General features: G+C 37.6%; 1 protein-coding gene across 6 annotated transcripts in view; it reads right to left on the reverse strand.

Moving 5' to 3' along the window:
- Window positions 1-19,283, reverse strand: part of SRGAP2 (SLIT-ROBO Rho GTPase activating protein 2) — a 230,962-nt gene that overhangs the window by 113,936 nt on the left and 97,743 nt on the right. For all 6 annotated transcript variants that reach the window (XM_026676786.2, XM_026676784.2, XM_026676785.2 and 3 more), the window contains exon 4: window positions 6,533-6,695. In XM_026676786.2, the coding sequence (XP_026532571.1) occupies window positions 6,533-6,695 (163 nt within the window). The remainder of the gene's footprint in view (window positions 1-6,532; window positions 6,696-19,283) is intronic.

Genomic DNA, 19,283 nt, shown 5'->3' on the forward strand with positions numbered 1-19,283 from the left:
ATTTATCCTCCAGATGAAAACTCTCATAATTTTTTTCATAAACGAAGCACAGCACAGAGGCAATAAAATTTGTGTCTTGATGCTTACATTGTCTCTTTATTTTTATTGTCCCTACTTTTTAAATGTAAGCAGTTCAGAGTCACATAAAGTTGAATGACCTCTAAATTGTACTAAATAAATAAATAGGAACAGAAAACTACAAGGAAACAAAAAAAAAAAAAAAAACCCAGTTATTCTCTTTCTAGCTCTGAGAAGTTATTTAGCAATGTTATAAACATTCTTATAATGGTCTTAGGCAAAATAGCTTTAAAGCTTATTCAAAATAAAACATGGATAAAAACAGAAGATGAAAGGCCAATTACTGTACAGCAATAGCAATAGCACTTAGACTTACATACTGCTTCATAGTGCTTTACAGCCCTCTCTAAGTGATTTACAGTGTCAGCACATTGCTTCCAACAACCTGGTTCCTCATTTTACCGACCTCAGAAGAATGGAAGGCTGAGTCAACCCTGAGCTGGTGAGAATCAAACTGCTAAAATGCACCCAGCCAGCAGCCAGCAAAATTAGCCTGCAATACTGCATTCTAACCACTGTGCCACCACGGCTCATAAATGTTCAAAATGTTTTCTAGTAGTTGGATTTTTTTCATTCAGCACAGATAGACTAGACAAATGCACATGCAAAACTGACTTTAATTTATACAACATGAGATTTCACATATCTTCCCTTAAGGACAAGATTAATAGAAAAGGACTATCCTTCATGAACAAATCAATTTCAGTTACCTACATACTGTATAACATATCTGCATTTAAATCAGATATAAAAATTAATGCAATTGGAAACTATCCAAACAAGACAGTATTATAAAACTACATGAAATCATGAACAAGCATCAGAAACTAACATTATCAAAGAATGAACCAAAAAATCTACAATTAAAATTCATAAAAGATACACGGCATTAAAATCCAACAGCAAATTAAGCACTATGTGAGAAGGCTAAGGAATAAAAATATGTCTTAAGGTTTTCTTGTAAAGCTTGTCAGATTTAACAGATAATCAGAGTTGGAAGGGATCTTGTAGGTCATCTAGTCCAACCCCCCACCCAAGCGGGAGACCCTACACTATTTCTGACAAATGGCAGTCCAATCTCTTCTTGAAAGTCTCAAGTGATGGTGTTCCCACAACTTCCGAGGGCAAGCTGTTCCATTGGTTGATTGTTCTCACTGTCAGAAAGTTTCTCCTTATTTCCAGGTTAAATTTCTCCTTGTTCAGTTTCCATCCATTATTCCTTGTCTGGCCTATAGGAGCTTTAGAAAATAGCTTGACCCCTTCCTCCCTGTGGCAGCCCCTCAAATATTGGAAGACCGCTATCATGTCTCCTCTGGTCCTTCTCTTTACTAGACTAGCCCAGTTCCTGCAACCGTTCGTTGTGTGTTTTAGCCTCCAGTCCCCTAATCATTCTGGTTGCTCTTCTCTGTACTTTTTCTAGAGTCTCAACATCTTTTTTATAATGTGGTGAACAAAACTGGATGCAGTACTCTAGGTATGGTCTTACTAAGGCTTTATAGAGTGGTATTAGTACTTCCCTTGATCTTGATTGTATCCCTCTGTTAATACAATTTAGGATTGCATTAGCTTTTTTGGCTGCTGCTGCACACTGCTGACTCATATTTAGCTGGTTGTCCACTAAGACTCCAAGATCCCTCTCACAGTTACTGCTATTGAGCCTGGTTTCACCCAGTCTATATGTGTACTTTTGGTTTTTCTTGCCTAAGTGTAGGACTTTACTTTTCTCTACATTGAATTTCATTTTGTTAAATATGGCCCAGTGTTCTAGTCTGTCAAGATCCATTTGGATCTTGAGCCTATCTTCTTGGGTGTTAGCTATTCCTGCCAGCTTAGTATCATCTGCAAATTTGGTAAGTTCCCCTTCTATTCCCTCATCTAAGTCATTAATGAAGATATTGAAGAGTACTGTGCCTAAGACGGAACCTTGTGGCACCCCACTGCTTACTTCCCTCCATGTAGACTTAGACCCATCTCGTTGAGTATGGTTTGTCAGCCAGTTGCAAGTCCATCTTGTGGTGGTGCTATCTATTCCACTTTTTTCTAGCTTACTAAGAAGTAGGTTGTGGTCTACTTTGTTGAATGCCTTGTGAAATCTAAATATATTATGTCCACAGTATTTTGCTGGTCTACTAATTTAGTCACTGTGTTGAAGAATGAAATAAGATTGGTTTGGCATGATCTGTTCTTAACAAACCCGTGCTGAGTGCTTGTTTCTAGATGTTGGCAGATCTGTTTTTTTATTATCTTTTCCAGTATCTTCCCGGGTATTGATGTTAGGCTGATTGGTCTATAGTTTCCTGAGTCTGCTTTTTCCCCCTTTTTTAAATATGGGAATCATATCAGCTCTTTTCCAGTCCTCTGGTAGTTCCCCGGTGCTCCAGGATTTTTGAAAGATATGGTGCAGTGGTTCTGAGATGACCTCTGCCAGCTCCTTTAAAACTCTGGGATATAATCCATCAGGCCCCGGTGATTTGTTTTTATCAAGATCAGACAGGTGGTCTCTTACTATTTTTTTTGCTTATTTTAACTTTTATTTCTGATCTGTCTTTTACAGTTATGTTTTTGGTGGGTTGAGCTATAGTTTCTTTTTGCATGAAGACGGATGCAAAGAATGAGTTAAGCAGTTCTGCTTTCTCTCTGTTGCCTGTTACTTCCTTGCCATCTTCTCTCTTTAGTGGACCGACTGTTTCCTTGATTTTTTTTTCTTGTTATTTATATGTTGGAAGAAACTTTTTTTATTATCTTTGACTTTTGTTGAAAGTCTTCGTTCGTTCTGAGCCTTTGCTATCCTGACTTCGTCTTTGCAGATTCTGGCTATCTGCTGATATTCTGCCTTAGTTGTATGTCCTTCTTTCCATTTTTTGTACTTGTCCTTTTTTTCTTTCAGTTTGCCAGAGATCTTTGTGCAGCCATGCTGGTTTCTTCTTGGATTTCTTGTTTTTCTTTCTCAGTGGTATTGTGCTGGTCTGGGCTTCTATGATCATACTTCTCCGAATTAATGATCAATTGCATATTTCATTCAGCAGAGCAGGACTTCATGCATAGAAGATCTAAAGACACCCTAGAGTCAAGCTCAGTTTCTGGTAATTGTATTCAAGCTGTTTTCTTGGCAGCGTTGCCTTGTTTTGTCCAAAACACAAAGTGGGGACCAATCTTATCTCTGTGGGAATGATGTTCCACTAAAAAGGAGCCACCCTAGAGAAGCTTCTTCCTCCTGGTTTTGCTAAATGGACTTCCTTAAAAAGAGGGGATCTTTAGCATACCTACCTCTTGGTCTGGTGGGTTGAGTAGATGTAATTGGGAAAAAGACAGTCCTTCAAATAACCTCCCCCCAAACCCCTTCCCTACCTTTATCATTATGAGAACTAGGTAGGTCTGTGTCTGAGATAGTTACTCAAATTATGTTTTTGCATTAGCCTCACTTGTCTTTTATCAGATAATTTCTTTGGTTACAGTTCTTCCTCTTGATCCTGCCCATCATACACAGAGCCTTGCAACTGACCTGAATGAACCTTCCCATCCCAATTTTTAAAGAACCAATAACTCATTATTCATGGTTTCTTTATTCTGGGTGTTACATTAGAACAAAATCCCCACGTATGCCAAGAACTGCTTCCATATATTCTTGCATGTCTGTATTCATCAAATTAAAGTACAGATGATTACAGTGTTGAAAAAAGTTATTATTTGATTGGTAAGTGCTAATTTATTCTTACACAAGTAACCAATGTTAATTTGCAGCCCAAACTCCAAGGAAAATTTCAACAATTTTCACTGCAACAACAAATTTCTTATTTTATAAAATTATACTGGTAATATGTTTTAAATGAAAATTATTAGCAAAAAGCAAATAAACTGATGAAACTCAAATCTTCTCAATTGTTGAATCACTTGTAAAAGAATTATATATCAACTAGATATGATATAGGTAGACAGAGTTGCTTCAAAGAGCTTTCATCTAATTTTTACACAGGTAATGTTTGTTATCACTATTATCTTCCCAAATCAATCCAATGCAGGATGAAGATTATTTCACTAAAGCTTATGGATCGTAACCTACTATGCTGTTCCAGTGAGATTAGTAAATAGACGCTTTTCAACTTTCCAGTCTCGGGCTGAGAGAAAATGAGGTCAAAATCACCCAGTCAGGTTTCCTACATAACACCTGGGTCTCCAGGATCTCTAGTGTTGCTTCATTTTATGATTTGGTTTGTAGTTAAACATTTTAGCTACTTGCTTGTTAACAAATCTGCCACTTATGAGCTTTGATACTCAGCCTTTATCAGTTGCTTGTGCTAGTTCACACTTTTCAGTTTGATCGTAACACTAAAGGAGGTTTCTAGCGAAGAAGACAATCAAGAGAGGTTCTGGGTACAGTCACATAGTATTTCCATTTCACATATCACATGTCACTTGAAGAAAGATTCCCCAGCAGGGACAGATACAAAGAGCTATAGACTAGTGACACACAACAAGCCAAAAGCGAGTTAATATATGAAACTGACTTGGCATTTGACCAAGTTGGCAGGGTTGTTACTTAGATACTAAAATCATGCTTTTTGTTTCCTGACAAGTAACAGCTCCTGCCTAGGCACATTTGAGCAAGGAGAGGGAAGAGAGAAAGAAAATTTATTATTTGGGTAGAAAATAAATAATGGAATACTTATACTTATATTTAAAATTACAGTGTAGCTATTCTAAAATTTAATGAAGGTAGCAAACCTATTTTAAATCCCCATGATAAGTTACTGTACTTTTATGTTTTTATAGCAATTTCATTTTAGGTTACCAGCCACCCTACTATATACTTTTCTTTCTTTCTTTCTTTCTTTCTTTCTTTCTTTCTTTCTTTCTTTCTTTCTTTCTTTCTTTCTTTCTTTCTTTCTTTCTTTCTTTCTTTCCTTCCTTCCTTCCTTCCTTCCTTCCTTCCTTCCTTCCCTCCCTCCCTCCCTCCCTCCCTCTCTGTCTCTGTCTCTGTCTCTCTCTCTCTCTTTCTCTAGCAGAGCTATACTCATTTTCCTTTCTGAGAAAATTCTAAATTATGTTGAGAGGCACTAAATTAGGCAGTTGCTATCATGATGCACTTTTTAAAAATAACAGAAACATGAGCCCAAGAGTAGCTTTCTCTACCGTAGTTCAACAGATCATTTTAATTTAATTTAATTTATTAAACTTATATGCCACTTGACTCTCAAAGATTCTGGGAGGCTCACAAATACCAAACAAAATAGATAAAATATAAAATATAAGATAACAAACATGATGAAGTGAGAGGTCTCCTTCTCCCAAGGCCTGGGTGAAGAGCTAGGCATTCACAACTCTTCCAAACAAGAACCATCCGGATCTGGAGAAGTGACTTCATTCCAGAGGGCAGGCGCTACTACAGATTAACAATTTAAGGTCCTATGATCCTCTGGGTTTTACTGAACTCTGACACTGGCCAGCTGAGCCCAGAAAAACTGACAATTTTAGTAAAGATTTTTTTTAAAAAAAATCCAACCATCAGTTACTGCATATTTACTTATAAGCAAAGTGACTTATTCTTAAAAGCAAACATATTAGATTTCAGCCTCCTTTGGATCTTCTCTCAATGCCTAGTAGAATCAGATTTTAAAATAGCATCTTATTCTCCTAAATAGATTCTTTGAAAAGCACTCTCTGTGCCAGATGTTGTTGCTATCCCTACATTTGTTAAGGCTACTGCTGATTATAGCAAAAATGAACTGTTTTGCTTATACATAAACAAGGTTACTTCAGATCTGAACACAAGTATGTTCAATTCTTCATTTATCTGTTTTTATTAAATAAAAAATGAAATTAAGGCATAAAAGAATAAAGAGAGAATGAAAAGTCTCATTAAAAGAAAACAAGCAGTGCAACTTGCTAAATCATCAACAACATGCTCAAAATTTTATCTGTTCCTTGGAACAATTATAAATAGCTCAGACTACTAATAATTAGCTCAGAACAGTGAAAATATCCTTCTAATGCTTCTCTGAAAAAAATATGTTTCCACCAACCACTGAATAGCAAGCATAGAAAGAGCCAATGGACCTTCTCTAGGAAGTTATTCCACAACCTTGATACCAGGATGCAAAAGACTTCCAAAGACATTCCCCTGGTTATACAGATAGAGAAAAAGAAGGGCAGACTCCATGTTAAAAGATAGTAACTTTTAAAATATCTAATCCTGCCACATTATGAGTTTAACATTCTTCAAATCAACACAATAAATTGAGCCAGAAGCAAATTGGCAGCTAAATGAAAATAACATGACATCAGAGTGACATGTTCCAACCTGCATGCTCCGATCAGCAGCCAGGCAGCTGCCTTTTGAACCAAGTTATGCATTAACACAACTAGGCAAGAAACAATAGTGGCCAGGTGCCCATCTACATTTGCTACAACTATGTCTGGAGCCATAAAGACGTGCATATCACAATAAAAGTGTTACCTTTTTGAAAAGTCGTCCAGAGTCTTCACTGACTTGAACAAACCGAGGGATTATATTGTTCAGATAGATGTCACTCAAAGTAGTGTGGTCCCTGCTCTCTCTCTTCACCTGATTTAAGAGGAGATTCCAGCAATTGACCGGAGAAAGAACATTCTGATCCTTCCTAGAGGAGAAACAAAACCATAATATGACTTTTCTCCCAGTGTATTATTTGACACACTGAAGTTTTCAAATACAGTTGATGCAGTTATCAGGGAAGGGAGGGACAATGTTGGTAAAATATCATTCTGTAATCAAGACATGAATACACAAACAATCTACAAGAACTGTAAAAAAAAACTGTAGTTCCCTTCGTATTCATTATTTTTACCCCAAACATATCAAATTAGCTCCTTCCTAGCTTATGTGAAGCCATAACAAAAAAACTGCTAGCCACTGAGCTTTTGCAAATAAAATAATAAAACTGCAATGTAAGAAAGAATATGATTTAAATACTGGCAAGTCTCAAAGGATAATGACCTTTACACATAAGTATCATCAGAGTTTTGTTTGGTTTTCAATATGGAAAATCAAAAGGTTTATCACTCAGTGAAGAAACACCGAATGACATGCAGGGAGGAAGTTAAAAACCAGCCAGCTGATGACCTTGTGAACTGCAGTTTTCCAGAAAGTGAACACTCAGGGAACAGAAAGTAATATTGTACTCTTCTCAGAATAGAACCATGCCCCATTCCTATCATAGCGACCATGAGAATTATCCCATGACAGGATATTACACATATACTCAATCATCATTTATCTCAACAGCAAAGAAACAATATTGATAAGAAACTTTTAAATAGAGGCCAGTTTCCAGCATAACCATCTCTGACCAGCATAAACAATTGTCCTGTCAGCTTTTAGGGCATATGTCAATGGATTATTATTATTTTGGCCATGGGGGTAAAGTATTTATACGGATTTATATGGCAACATCTGAAGAATTTCAGATGCAATACTGTCCAGAATAGCTTCACTCAACCTGATGTCCTCCTATTATAATGGACTTTAATTCTCATAATTCCAGGCCTACATAACCTTTAGCTAACAGTTGTAAGAGTTGGAGCTCCATTTTCTCTGGCAGAGGGCTGAAGGAGGTCGTCACGGCCAAAAATGTGGCCTGGGAGGGCCATATGCAGCCCTCCCAACCTCCGTTTTCACTGGCAGAGGCACCATGGGCTGATCCTTCGCTGTTTCCAGGGCAGCACAGCGGGCCAGATCTGACCCCTGGCTTGAGTTTGACACCCCTGCCCTAGACCAAACTGGATCTTGGTACTTTTTATCTGGATTACCTCAAAGGGCTAACAAATAGCCATTACTGTGTAGAAAAAGGTTACATGTGTTCTATTTCCAGGACAGATCATAAGCAAATCTAATGTATTCACCAATATTATATGCCAGAAGTGCCCAACTTGAAATCTAGATTGTCTTTGAATGTCTTGTACAATATACATCCCCAAATATTTAATTTTAAGTTCATCAATTTAAATCCAATTTTTGTCCTCTCCCATTTATTTCCTTGTTCTGATACCATATGATTCAAAGATCAAGAAAGTCTTTTACTATCTTCCAAAACTGCATAATACTGCTATAAAGAATAATAAAAGTTTTCAAGTCTTCAGAATATACTCCAGAAATCAATCTCTCTCTCTCTCTCCCCCCTTTCTCTCCCCCCCCCCCATACACTTACTTCCTGAAGCACCAATTATTCTGCCTTCATGACTAACATTCAATATCTTACTACTTAGGTATACTTTATATCACATTTCAGTTCACATGGTTTTTCCACTGGAGTGCAAATTGAATCCCACTCTCCTAAACAAGTAAAACACATTCACAAACACATATCCGCCGGGTTGCCTCCTTCAGGGTAAGCAATACAATCCCAATAAATAAATGCCACTGTACAGTGAATAAATAACAGAGGTTTCCTACCACAATGCTCCTAGAAATATCAGAAATACAAATGAGCTTTGATTTCCACAGTTATTTCCACAGCAACTTAACACAAAGCAAGATTGGATCTACAGTAAGGTGCAGGTTAATTTTATTTAAACGAAACTGCAAAATACAAGAATCCCATTTTCAAAGCAGCTGATCTGATCTGGCAGAGTTTACTGATGAAAAATGCCCCAGGAAGTTTGCAATCTGGATTGCTTCAGGAATTCATATACTGTATAAAGGAAGTGAGACAGTTTGATTCAAAGCAACCATTAGTTCTGATTGCCAAAAAGAAGTAGCACATTCAAGAAGGAGAAATACATTTATGCTGTGGTCTTGTGTTTGTATGCTGCTACTGCACAGAGAAGCTGAGACAAAGATCAAAAGGCAGCACCACGGAATGTAACAATGAGCTGGCCACGGAACAAACACTCTCTCTTGCATTCAAGTATAAAAATAGTAAAAGGTCTGCCGAACTGTATTTATGCTTTTCCATAAAGCATCTGCTAACCCTAACCTGGGGCTCTCTAGATGCATCAATACACCATACTTCATCTCAAGTCAGTGCAATCAGGAGAAGGAATGGTGTGGGATGTAGTCCTATTACATCTGCTGAGATTCAGTTTTGATTAGTTGATCCTACGGGCTTTGCAATTCTTAAAGCATCAGTCTACAAAATTTCAAATGACATTGCACCGGTACAAAAAGACACAATGTTGCTTCTTAGGGCAAGTGATTGATCGATTTCTCCATAGCAAGGATCTATTTTAGTTGCTGTAATAGCACAGGATTAGGCAGCCTAGGGCAATACAACAGTCAAATACTAAGGGGCACTGTGGGGACCTTAAAAATTGCCTACAGGCTATGGTTTTCAAACACTAGCCTTCTTGTTACAAAGACTAGGTTCAGCCCTTTGTTTATGAATAGCAGGCAATATGTGCTTGCTCATTTGTGACCAAGTAATTCTTTTCAGCATTCCAAATATAATCAAATTGGCCACACAGTAAAAAAAATCCAACCACAGCATAAAGTCAAAAACTATACGCCGAATGGAAAAATAGAATGAAGTGCTTCCGTAACATATCTAAACATTATAGAATTGTAGGATTACAGAACTGTACCCCTGAACATTAAAGAGAATGCATGTTCTGCATGTTGCCACCATTTCCTCTTCCTCCTTCTGAAAGGGCAGAATTAGAGTAGTATGCACATTTTTCTAGCTAGTCAATTGAAGTAATAAATTGAATAAGGTAATGATTTTAACTCCAGGGGACTGAGATTGTGAATAGCTTATTTATACTCCTGGACTATTATTGCATACATTTCCTATTAGAATTACCTAACACTTAGCATTCCCCAACTTCACAACAAATCTTGTTGTGCTAACTCATTGTGGCAGGGGAAGGGAGATGTTCCTGGGAGGGATATACAAAAAATATTGGAAGTGTGTGCCAAGATTCCCAGCACAGTGATCCAAGTTGTGGAAGCCATCCCAACTGCCCAGTTAAAGCAAGCAGGCACCTATATTGGGCAGCAATGATATAAAAGATGCTGGAGGCATATGATCACTTTATGGCATTGGCATCAATTCATAGTGTGTAGGAAAAAGCAGTAGTAAATCACGCCTATATTTTTACCAAGAAAATCACACAGATAGAAAATATGAAATGATTGATGATATAGTATTGGATGATGACTCCTAAGTTGGGATGGCCTTCAGCATTCCAGGATTACAGCCTTCAGAATATCTAGTTGCCGATATTGCCATATAGAACAAGAAAATGCAAAACTGCAAAGACAGAATTTACAATGAGAACCAGGAACATGAGAAGATGAACATAGGAAAGCTCAACACCATGGAAGATGATGTGAAATGATTAGAGATTAACTCTCTAAGCAGTGGCAAAGCAAGGTAGATTGAAACTGGACACTTTCAGTCAGAAGTTTGTACTGTTTACTATTCACAACATAAAACCCAAAAAGGAATGGCACTTGTTTCTATACTTGGGAAGAATGTAGCAGGAACAGTACTTGGCTACAATGAAATCAATGACCAAATAATATCAACTAGACTTCATGGACCTGACCCTTTAATATGATGATCATCCATGGTTTATGCTCCAACTACTGAAGCAGAAGAAGACCAAGCTGATGAGTATTATGATTGTGTTGATTTTGAAATCAACAAAGCATTTGTCAGAATATTCATGAACTGGCAGAGACATGGTAATAAGGTCAGCCAATGAATAGCATGACAACAGATCAGCCAATGGGAGCTGAATTAGAAACTGAAACTTGAAGAGGGAGTCTGGGCGCGGCTTACTTTGCTCTGTGCTCTGAGCTCTGAAGCTGAAAACTAGTCTCTTCTTGTCTGCCTGTTGAAACTGAAACTATTCTCTGCTTGTGTTTTGCTTATAATTAATACCACGTTGGAAGAATCTACTATTGGTATTGTACATTTACTCATATCACATTATATATATATAAAGAAGTTAATGAATCCTGCTGAATCAGTGTGTGCTTTCTGGATTTGATTTCTGCATTAAACCCGGACAGCATTCAAGCAAGATGTTGTCCTTATGATTGAAGACTGGAATGCTAAAGTTGAAAACATTAAAGATGAAACTGAGGTTGAATTGTATAGTTTGGGAATTGAAACAAAGCAGGAGACAGACTGATGCTTTGCATTCCAATTATTTCTTCACTGCTTATACTGTCTTCAAACTATCAAAATGACACCTGCATAGACTGACATCACTGGATGCCGTATACAGAAATCAAATTGATTATATTAATACTAAAAGGAGGTGGAGGAACTCAACTATAGTATCAAAGTCAGGGCTAGGTACAGAACACAAGCTACTCATGTGCAAGTTCCAAGTTAAGCTAAAGAAGAAAGCCCATCACCTTCCTCAATATGATCTTGAACATACAGTATATCCACCATTTTCAAGAGGAACATCAGGAATCACTTTGAAGTCCTGAACCTCATCAATAAAGAACCAGAAGAGCAGTGGAATGAACAAGTCATTAAAACAAATGTGACACGAATGTGACACAAACAAAGTCCAGACAGTCAGGTGCAACCATTGAGGGTCCGGATGTTGAAGGGGTCCCTGGGTTAGCAAAACCCTGTCCGGCGGAATTCTCCATGGTGTTGATAAGGATAGACTGCAGAGGTCTGCAAACCACGGCCGTCTGGGCCAGTAATGAGCTATTAGCAGCAGTTCCGCCCTCTTATCCAGCAGCTTCTGGATGACCTTGGGGATCAGTAGAATTGGTGGGAATGCATACAGAAGACTCTGGGGCTAATGGCAGTGGAGCACGTTGAAGTTCTCCGCTCCTTGCAAGGGGTACCTGGAAGTGAATCTGGGGAGCTGAAAGTTGAGGTGGGAAGCGAACAACTCTACCACCGGCTGCCCGAATCTCCTGACCGCTTCTTTAAACAGGGTCAGATGTAGGTGCCACTCCGATTGATTGATTGTGGCCCTGCTTAGCCAGTCTGCCTGTGTATTTGACAGGTCCGAGATGTGCTCTGCTCTGATGGAAAGCAGGTTGTTCTCCGCCCAACAACACAAGCGCGCTGCTTCCCGTATAAGGTGTTTCGACTGCATGCCCCCCTGCTAATAAGAAACAAATTTTCCTGTTTCGGCCAAGGAAGAATCACAAGAACTGCCTATCCTGAACGAGGCTGAGCCAAAACTGTGGAACACTGGGGAGGAGTCCCGCGGAGGAGGAGGAGCCTTCCAGAAATTAAGCCCAGCCTAGACATGCAGAGACTGAAGCACCTTCCACTACTGGATGCTCTGAACAGCTCATGGGAGAATGCTGAATATATATTAAGGGAAGCTGAATGTGGCTTTAAAACTGGAGAAAAACATCAATAACTTGCGGTATACTGATGATATTAGTCTAACAGTTGAAAATGAAAAGATCTGTAAACTCTAGTAATAAAAGTCAAGGGGCATAGTTAAAAAAAAGCAAATATAGAATAAAGTAGTGATAACAAGGTAACTGATAACAAGAAGTTTAACAGCCAGTTTTAGAACTGCAAGTGAAGATACTGAAGAGGTAGATAGCTTCTGCCTTTTAGGATCAACAATATAGATGACAGTACTATGGTACATGTGGGTTTATTAAAACATCTTTTCCATGTATAAAATCCCAATGAAGTTCCCTGACAGTTTTAATTTCACCACAGGTGCATTTTAGACTAAATACTGTACCTGCCTTTTGAGTGGAACATGCAGGGCTAGGTGCCTTCTGTTTTGTATAAACCTGTAAGCCAGACACCTGGCTTTGAAAACTTAATTCCAAAGTTGTGAGCATTGCGTCATTGCCAGGAGGCAGAGAAAGATGAAGAACCACTCACACCTACACACAAACATAAAAACAAGCTTTATAGCAAGACTCCTTGTGATTAAAATGTTTTTGGAGTCAGAAATTCCTCCATGGAAACTAATTAGTCCTGAGTGAGTTTAGGTGGAGTTTTCAACTGTCTCCAAATGTAAACAATGAATTTTGGAAGCAATGTCCGAAGGGGAAAGAATATAAGATTTCAGGCAATTATTACAGCGCTGCCTAGCCATCCCAGAAAGGCTCCATCAACTTTGTGCTGTACATATTCCCTACCCTCACACTCACCATATGCTGACCGTGGAACATTTGCCCAAAGTTTATTTAGTTCTTGGCTCAAAGTAATTTCTTCATCCCTAACTAAAGATGTTCTAAAATGCATAATACATTTGAGCTATGTAAGATTCAACCACATATATTTCTTGGATGAACTAAACTAGGCAGCAAGAATTTTATATAGAAGATATAAAGTAAGAAATGGCTTAAGAGATAGACAGACAAACAGACATTCCAGTGTAAATATCAGAACAGAGAATGAACATACTTATAAATTACTGGTGAAGGGTGGCTAAATGCTCTAGCAAGGATATTTAAATTATCTGACACTAAACTTTTTAGGGAAGATGGTCACGAAAGTCCAGGATGAAACAGTTTATCTGGACTCTTTTTCCAGTGGGGTTTCTGAAACGGGACAGTAATGGCATTGGTTGTATTTTCGGGTGATCTCTGGCAGGAATGGGAGTTAGTATGTTCAATTTGGCTCTTCTTGATCTCTGCACAGTCTTCATCAACCATGGTATTCTTTTGTATTGGTTCTGGGAGTTTAGTCTGGGGGTGACCACTTTCTTCTGCAACCAGTCCCAATCAATATTGATAGAGATAGAGATCCTGTCTATGTCCCCTCCTTTATGGGGTGCCACAGGGCTCAGGGCTCTCTCTGCTCCTTTTTAACATCTACATGAAACCACTCAATGAGATCCTATATAACCATAGGAGGAGCAACCATTAGTATGCAAATGATATCCAATTGTATAACTGAGCAATGCTATTGATGTTCTTTTGTGGTGCCTGGTGGCTGTGGGGATCTGGATGGGGAACAGGCTTCAACTTAACCCTGGTGGAGGTGCTTGGTTCTTCTGTATACAATTTACTATTGTTGGTCCTGGATAAAGTTGTACTGCCCCAGATGGATCCAGTGTATTATCTGGGAATCCACCTGGATGTTGTGCGCTAGTTGTGCCCCTTCCTGGTCAGGATACTTCTCTCAGTTACTGGTAACTTCTTTTATGGATTAGTGCACCATGCTCTTCATGGGGCTACCCTTAAAAAGAGTCCAGAAGTAGCACCTGGTGCAGATTGCCATGACACAAGCAGAGAGCATTCCAAAAGAGCTCTGCTCTGACCAACTTCTGGTAATCCAACTGTGTTTGGGCAAACCAAATTTTCTATGGAATGCTATTGTACAAAATTGGGTATGTGTGCAGAATTATACCTGCTTACTAGCAACGAATTTCCATTCGTTGAGCTACCGGGGGTGGGGGGGATATGCATGCTAACATTAGCCAATAATGCTTTGTATCCACTGAAATTTCAGAAACAGGTTTGAAATGCTATCATAATTTGTACAAAGTATTGGGCTTCCAAAAGTCCTTCATTCAAATCTTTTATCTGAAATAGTAGGGTACTGGAATTTATTTAAGAAGCAGACAGGTTCCCCCCACCCCCCAAGACAGTTTGCACAGACCTTAAAACTCATTTCTAAAAACTTTAACTGAAACCACAATATCATGTGCGTAACAATAAAACTGTTAATTAAATGAATTACACTAATTGAAACGGCTTCAGAGAAAACAATTAAATATACATAGACATAATAACAAAGCAACCTTAAAAGAGATGGAAACATTTTCTCTGGAAAGGCATTCTAGAGTCAAGGGGTCACCAGGGGTTATTTTCTATTGGCATTCTTTCTATAATGACCAAGGGGAAAAATAATCGTCTAGGGAAAAAAACAGTCTAGGGTACTGTTTTTATTTTATATTAGGAACATGTTTACAGCAGATAGTATACTTACATACATACCATCATACTATTTCCTTTCATAGTAAGTATGGCTGTTCATGTTACAATGGACCTGTAAGAGACCAAGAATAATATACTAGGATGCTATTCCCCTGGTAGCTTAGCAGAAGGAAAAAAATAAGTTCCTCAAGCAATTTGATCCAAATCTTACATAGTTTAGTTTACCCAATTACTTTCAAACTTTGTTTCAAGCTGTGATTTAGCAGAGCTTGGTATTTCAAATCACTGGTGATCGACAGATGGCAGGTGACAAAAACAGCTGAGATTGAAAGCACGGCTCTCTGAAGAATAACAGCCTTATCTTGAGATGAGAAAAAAGAATGCCAGCATATTAAAAAAGATCACATCTGACTGCTGCAAATACGTCAAAATTAAAAATAGTTGCTACTGCCACAACTAAGAGGATTCTAATAGATAGTTATTAGAGACATTGGACTTAAATTTCCAACCTATAGGAACCAATTCTCAGAAGAGACAACACATGCTACAAACTGGCTTCTTTATATACTCTCCAGAGAAATTTAAAATTCCACTGAAAATCAAAGACTTTATGAATTTTGCAGAAACTCCCAGTTGATATGTTGAAGTCATTTCCGAAGCCTACTTTCCAAGAAAGAAATAAGCCTTGCTCGCCATAACACAATATGCTAAGGAGTATGCTAAGGAGTGTGTGTTCCTTTGTGGCACCTAATATGTGAAATTATTTTCACATCATGTTTAGGTGATTTCCTGAGTTTTTCTGCTGCCAAAGTTTATTTCTCTGGGCATTTCCCTTTCAACAGCTGTCATAACTACAGTGATTTTCTATTACTTTATGTATTATACATGTAACTGTATTAGATTACAACAAAATAGGTTAAAATGAGTTAAATGGTAGATTCTTAATTAAAAGGCATGTAACATATTTAAATACATAAAATGTTCAATTGCAAAGACACCTAAATAATTTTTCAGTGGAAAATGCTACGGGTTTTTTTTGTTTTGTTTTTTTGTAGTAGCAAGGGAGGGACAAAGAGGAAAGCTAGTAAAATTCTCATTATAATTCTTGTGACATAAAGCCGATGAAGAAGAAGCTTTTCTTTTCGGGCCGTAGGAAAGATCCTGACATTTGCTTTGTGCCAACACAAAATCCCATGCTATCATCTAATAGCAGCCAGTCAATCTGCCACAGCAGAAGGCGAGATGGAAATCGGGGCCTACTATCAAGTTGGTTGACTATCTTCATTTGGCTTTTCCCCACTCCTTTAACCATCACCAACAGCAGTTACAGCAGAGGGTGAGATGTGGGGGGAAAGCCACAGAAATGGCACTGTTCAAAGACCAGCTGAATTGGGCCCTGAATTGCTTCCCATTCCCAGAAAAAACAATAACGGTTTTCTCTTCCTCCCTGAATATATGTTTAGTTTTGTATTATGGAGGGCAAGGAGGGTTTGTCTTACATAAGCTGGTTTGATACTTTTCTAATGAACACTGAGATTAAAAGAAAACTAAAATAAAGAAACCATGAATAAAAACATCTGCTACTCTTTGTACTGGGTGCATAGAATTAACAAAACTTTATATTCCTTTCTAAATACTAATCAACCTTAATAGATTATATGCTTTTATCTCTATAGCAGGGTTATAATTCCAAAGCATCTTAGTTTATAGCCTCTAGTAAGCTAATAATATTCACCTGACTGAATCAGCCAAGTGCTGAGATTTTTTAAAAGCAAGACTATATGAACAGTCAGATATTTAGCCTCACAGAACAAATAAATAATTAAAAAATTGAAGGACCTATGTGACAATTTCAGCTCAGGTACAATACTTAACTTAGTTAACATTACAGTTATGATGATAATTATCCAAACAAAGGTTACAAATATGGACTTGTTTGCTTCCTTCAGATAAGCTAGGGTACTGTTTAAAAAAAAGACTGAAAATACATGTGAACTATTAAAGCTCACTGATCAGTAAGTACAACTAAAAGTTTCAAATGAAAAGTTTACAACAGTGTTTCTAAAATTAAAGGGGAAGAAAACAAAGGCAAAGTGATGCTGGAAATAATTTTGCACTTCAGAAAACAAAATCTCTAAGATGACATATGTTGCAATTAACGAAGAAAGAGCTTCTCGGCCAAGGTGCTGGAAATTTGTTCTACCGTATCTGTGATTTTTTTAAAAAAACTTAAGGGAGGTCTACATTGCTCTGGAAGCTATCAAGATTTTCACAATTAATTGTCTTTTTCCCTGGGTACTCTGCTATGTTGTTGTTTTCTGTTAACTTCCAGGTTTTCCTTTCACCTAATTGAAAACAGATGGTGATCAATTTCTTAGCACATAGTCTCAGTTCTGGCTTTTAATATGGATTTGTTATCCATATGAAAGATCCTTTAGAATAATCAAAGATGCTTAAGCAAGTGAACTAAAACCAAGTTCCATTTTCCTAGTGTGATCATTCTAATCATATAAGAGAGAAGGAATGTGGTCTCTTATAATAACAAGATTTCATATGTGCAATATTGGCCAAATATGGGTTTATATATTTGCTCATTCAAATGTGAATATGGGGAAACAGTTACAAACAGTAGACACAGATAATGTCGTTTCAGTTCTCTTACTTTTTTACTGCCTCTCCATCTGGAAATAAGCTAAGAGGGTGGGAGGAAATGGCATCCTGCCTAAATTATTAATCAAAAAAATTACAATCTACTTACTTCTATCTTGGTCACCTCAAATATAACACTGAGTATATCCTTCAAATGTTTCTCCTCCACACTGCTGCTCATTCTCTTCAGGAGCATGTTCCAAATCCACATTTACTGGGGCAATAGTTTGGAACAATGGAGGGTAAAGAAGGTATTTAACAAACAAACAAAGTAAGAAAATATGCATTTTCATGCCATGGTTAAACCCCTGTTGTACTTCCTGAACTTCTCAAATACCTATCTATGGCTTGACAATTGGTATTATCTTGTTGGGGCATGGGCTTGTCAAGTAAAATATGTCGTATCTTAGATTCTTCAAACTGGATGAAAGCTTTACACAGGGAAATCCAAACATGAAATAAGGAAGAACTTACTGACTGTGAAAGCTAGTGAGCAATGGAAGCGTGTAGAATTGTGAGTTCTCTATTGCTGGAGATTTTCAAGCAAGGTTGAAAATCAGTGAATTGAACAAAAAGATGTCCAAGGTCCTTTCCAATTCTGTGATTTTATGATACTGGAGAAGTAGCATTCAATGGGGAAGAAGACAAACAGAATGGGACAACTTGCCATGGTCAACTCACTGTAGCCAACTCATCATGGGACAACTCAGCACAGGACAATTCAAAAATTCAATTTTATTATTTAAAACAATTTTTAAAATTATTTAAATTTTTGTCATTCGCACTTCATTTTGCCCCTCATTTTGCATCCTTTCTTTAATGATTCTATACCATCATTTCTTCTATTAGTGTAACTCTTGTTCTGTGGTGAATTGTTGAGTTGGCTGTGGCAAGCTGTCCTATGGCAAGTTGGCTGCAATGAGTTGGCTATGGCAAGTTGTCTTAGATACCAAAGAAAAGCACTTGGTAAGAAGTTTGTACCTTCTCTTTTTCTAGGAGGGAAAAGAATTCTAACCATTTTGAGATCCTGGCCTTGATTGTGATGGTGGGTATAGGAAGCTTTGAAGGCAAAAGAGTCACAGTTGTATTCAATGTCTGAAAATGTGGATTTGCCACATCTGATTCCTGAGATGATGTATATCCATCCTTAGTGATCACATGTGGATTTTTAAAACCTGTAATAAAGCACTCTAACAAATGGGTGAGAGAGTAGCTTACATGGTCACAAAATATCCACTTAACTGGCATAAATTTGTAATTCTACTGCCTGCCTCCCTAACATTTTCTCTACCCATTCACTCTCCCCAATTTTGAGAGCAGTTCAGTATATTTTTCAGTAATCACTTTTGTTTCTCTTTTGTTTTTAACTGATCGAACAAACTAATGGAGCATTATGTGTGAAAATAAGGATGCTGGGACCTAGTACTTTGTTTGTAGAATGAAAGCTCATTATTTTAATTAAAAGAATTTAAAAATCTTTGTGGTACAGAACAAAAAGCCTAAACAATTGCTCAAGACATAATGAGAGTTTCTGAACACAAAGGGAGGATGGAAAACAATAGGGATGAGAATAAATATTAGTAAACTGCAAAACCATTTACAAGTTAAAAGACATTCTAAATTCCAAGCTGTTGAGAATTGTAACTCTATCTCCATAATTCTTTTGCTATCACCGGTTGAAGTTATGCTTATATAAGATAGGAGTAGCCAATTAGTCCCTACAAAACATATCAATCATATAAGG

The sequence above is a fragment of the Notechis scutatus genome, chromosome 3, assembly GCF_049901735.1.
Source record: "Notechis scutatus isolate UNSWTSFEM ecotype Mainland chromosome 3, rNotScu1.2, whole genome shotgun sequence".
Classification (NCBI taxonomy): Eukaryota; Metazoa; Chordata; class Lepidosauria; order Squamata; family Elapidae; genus Notechis; species Notechis scutatus.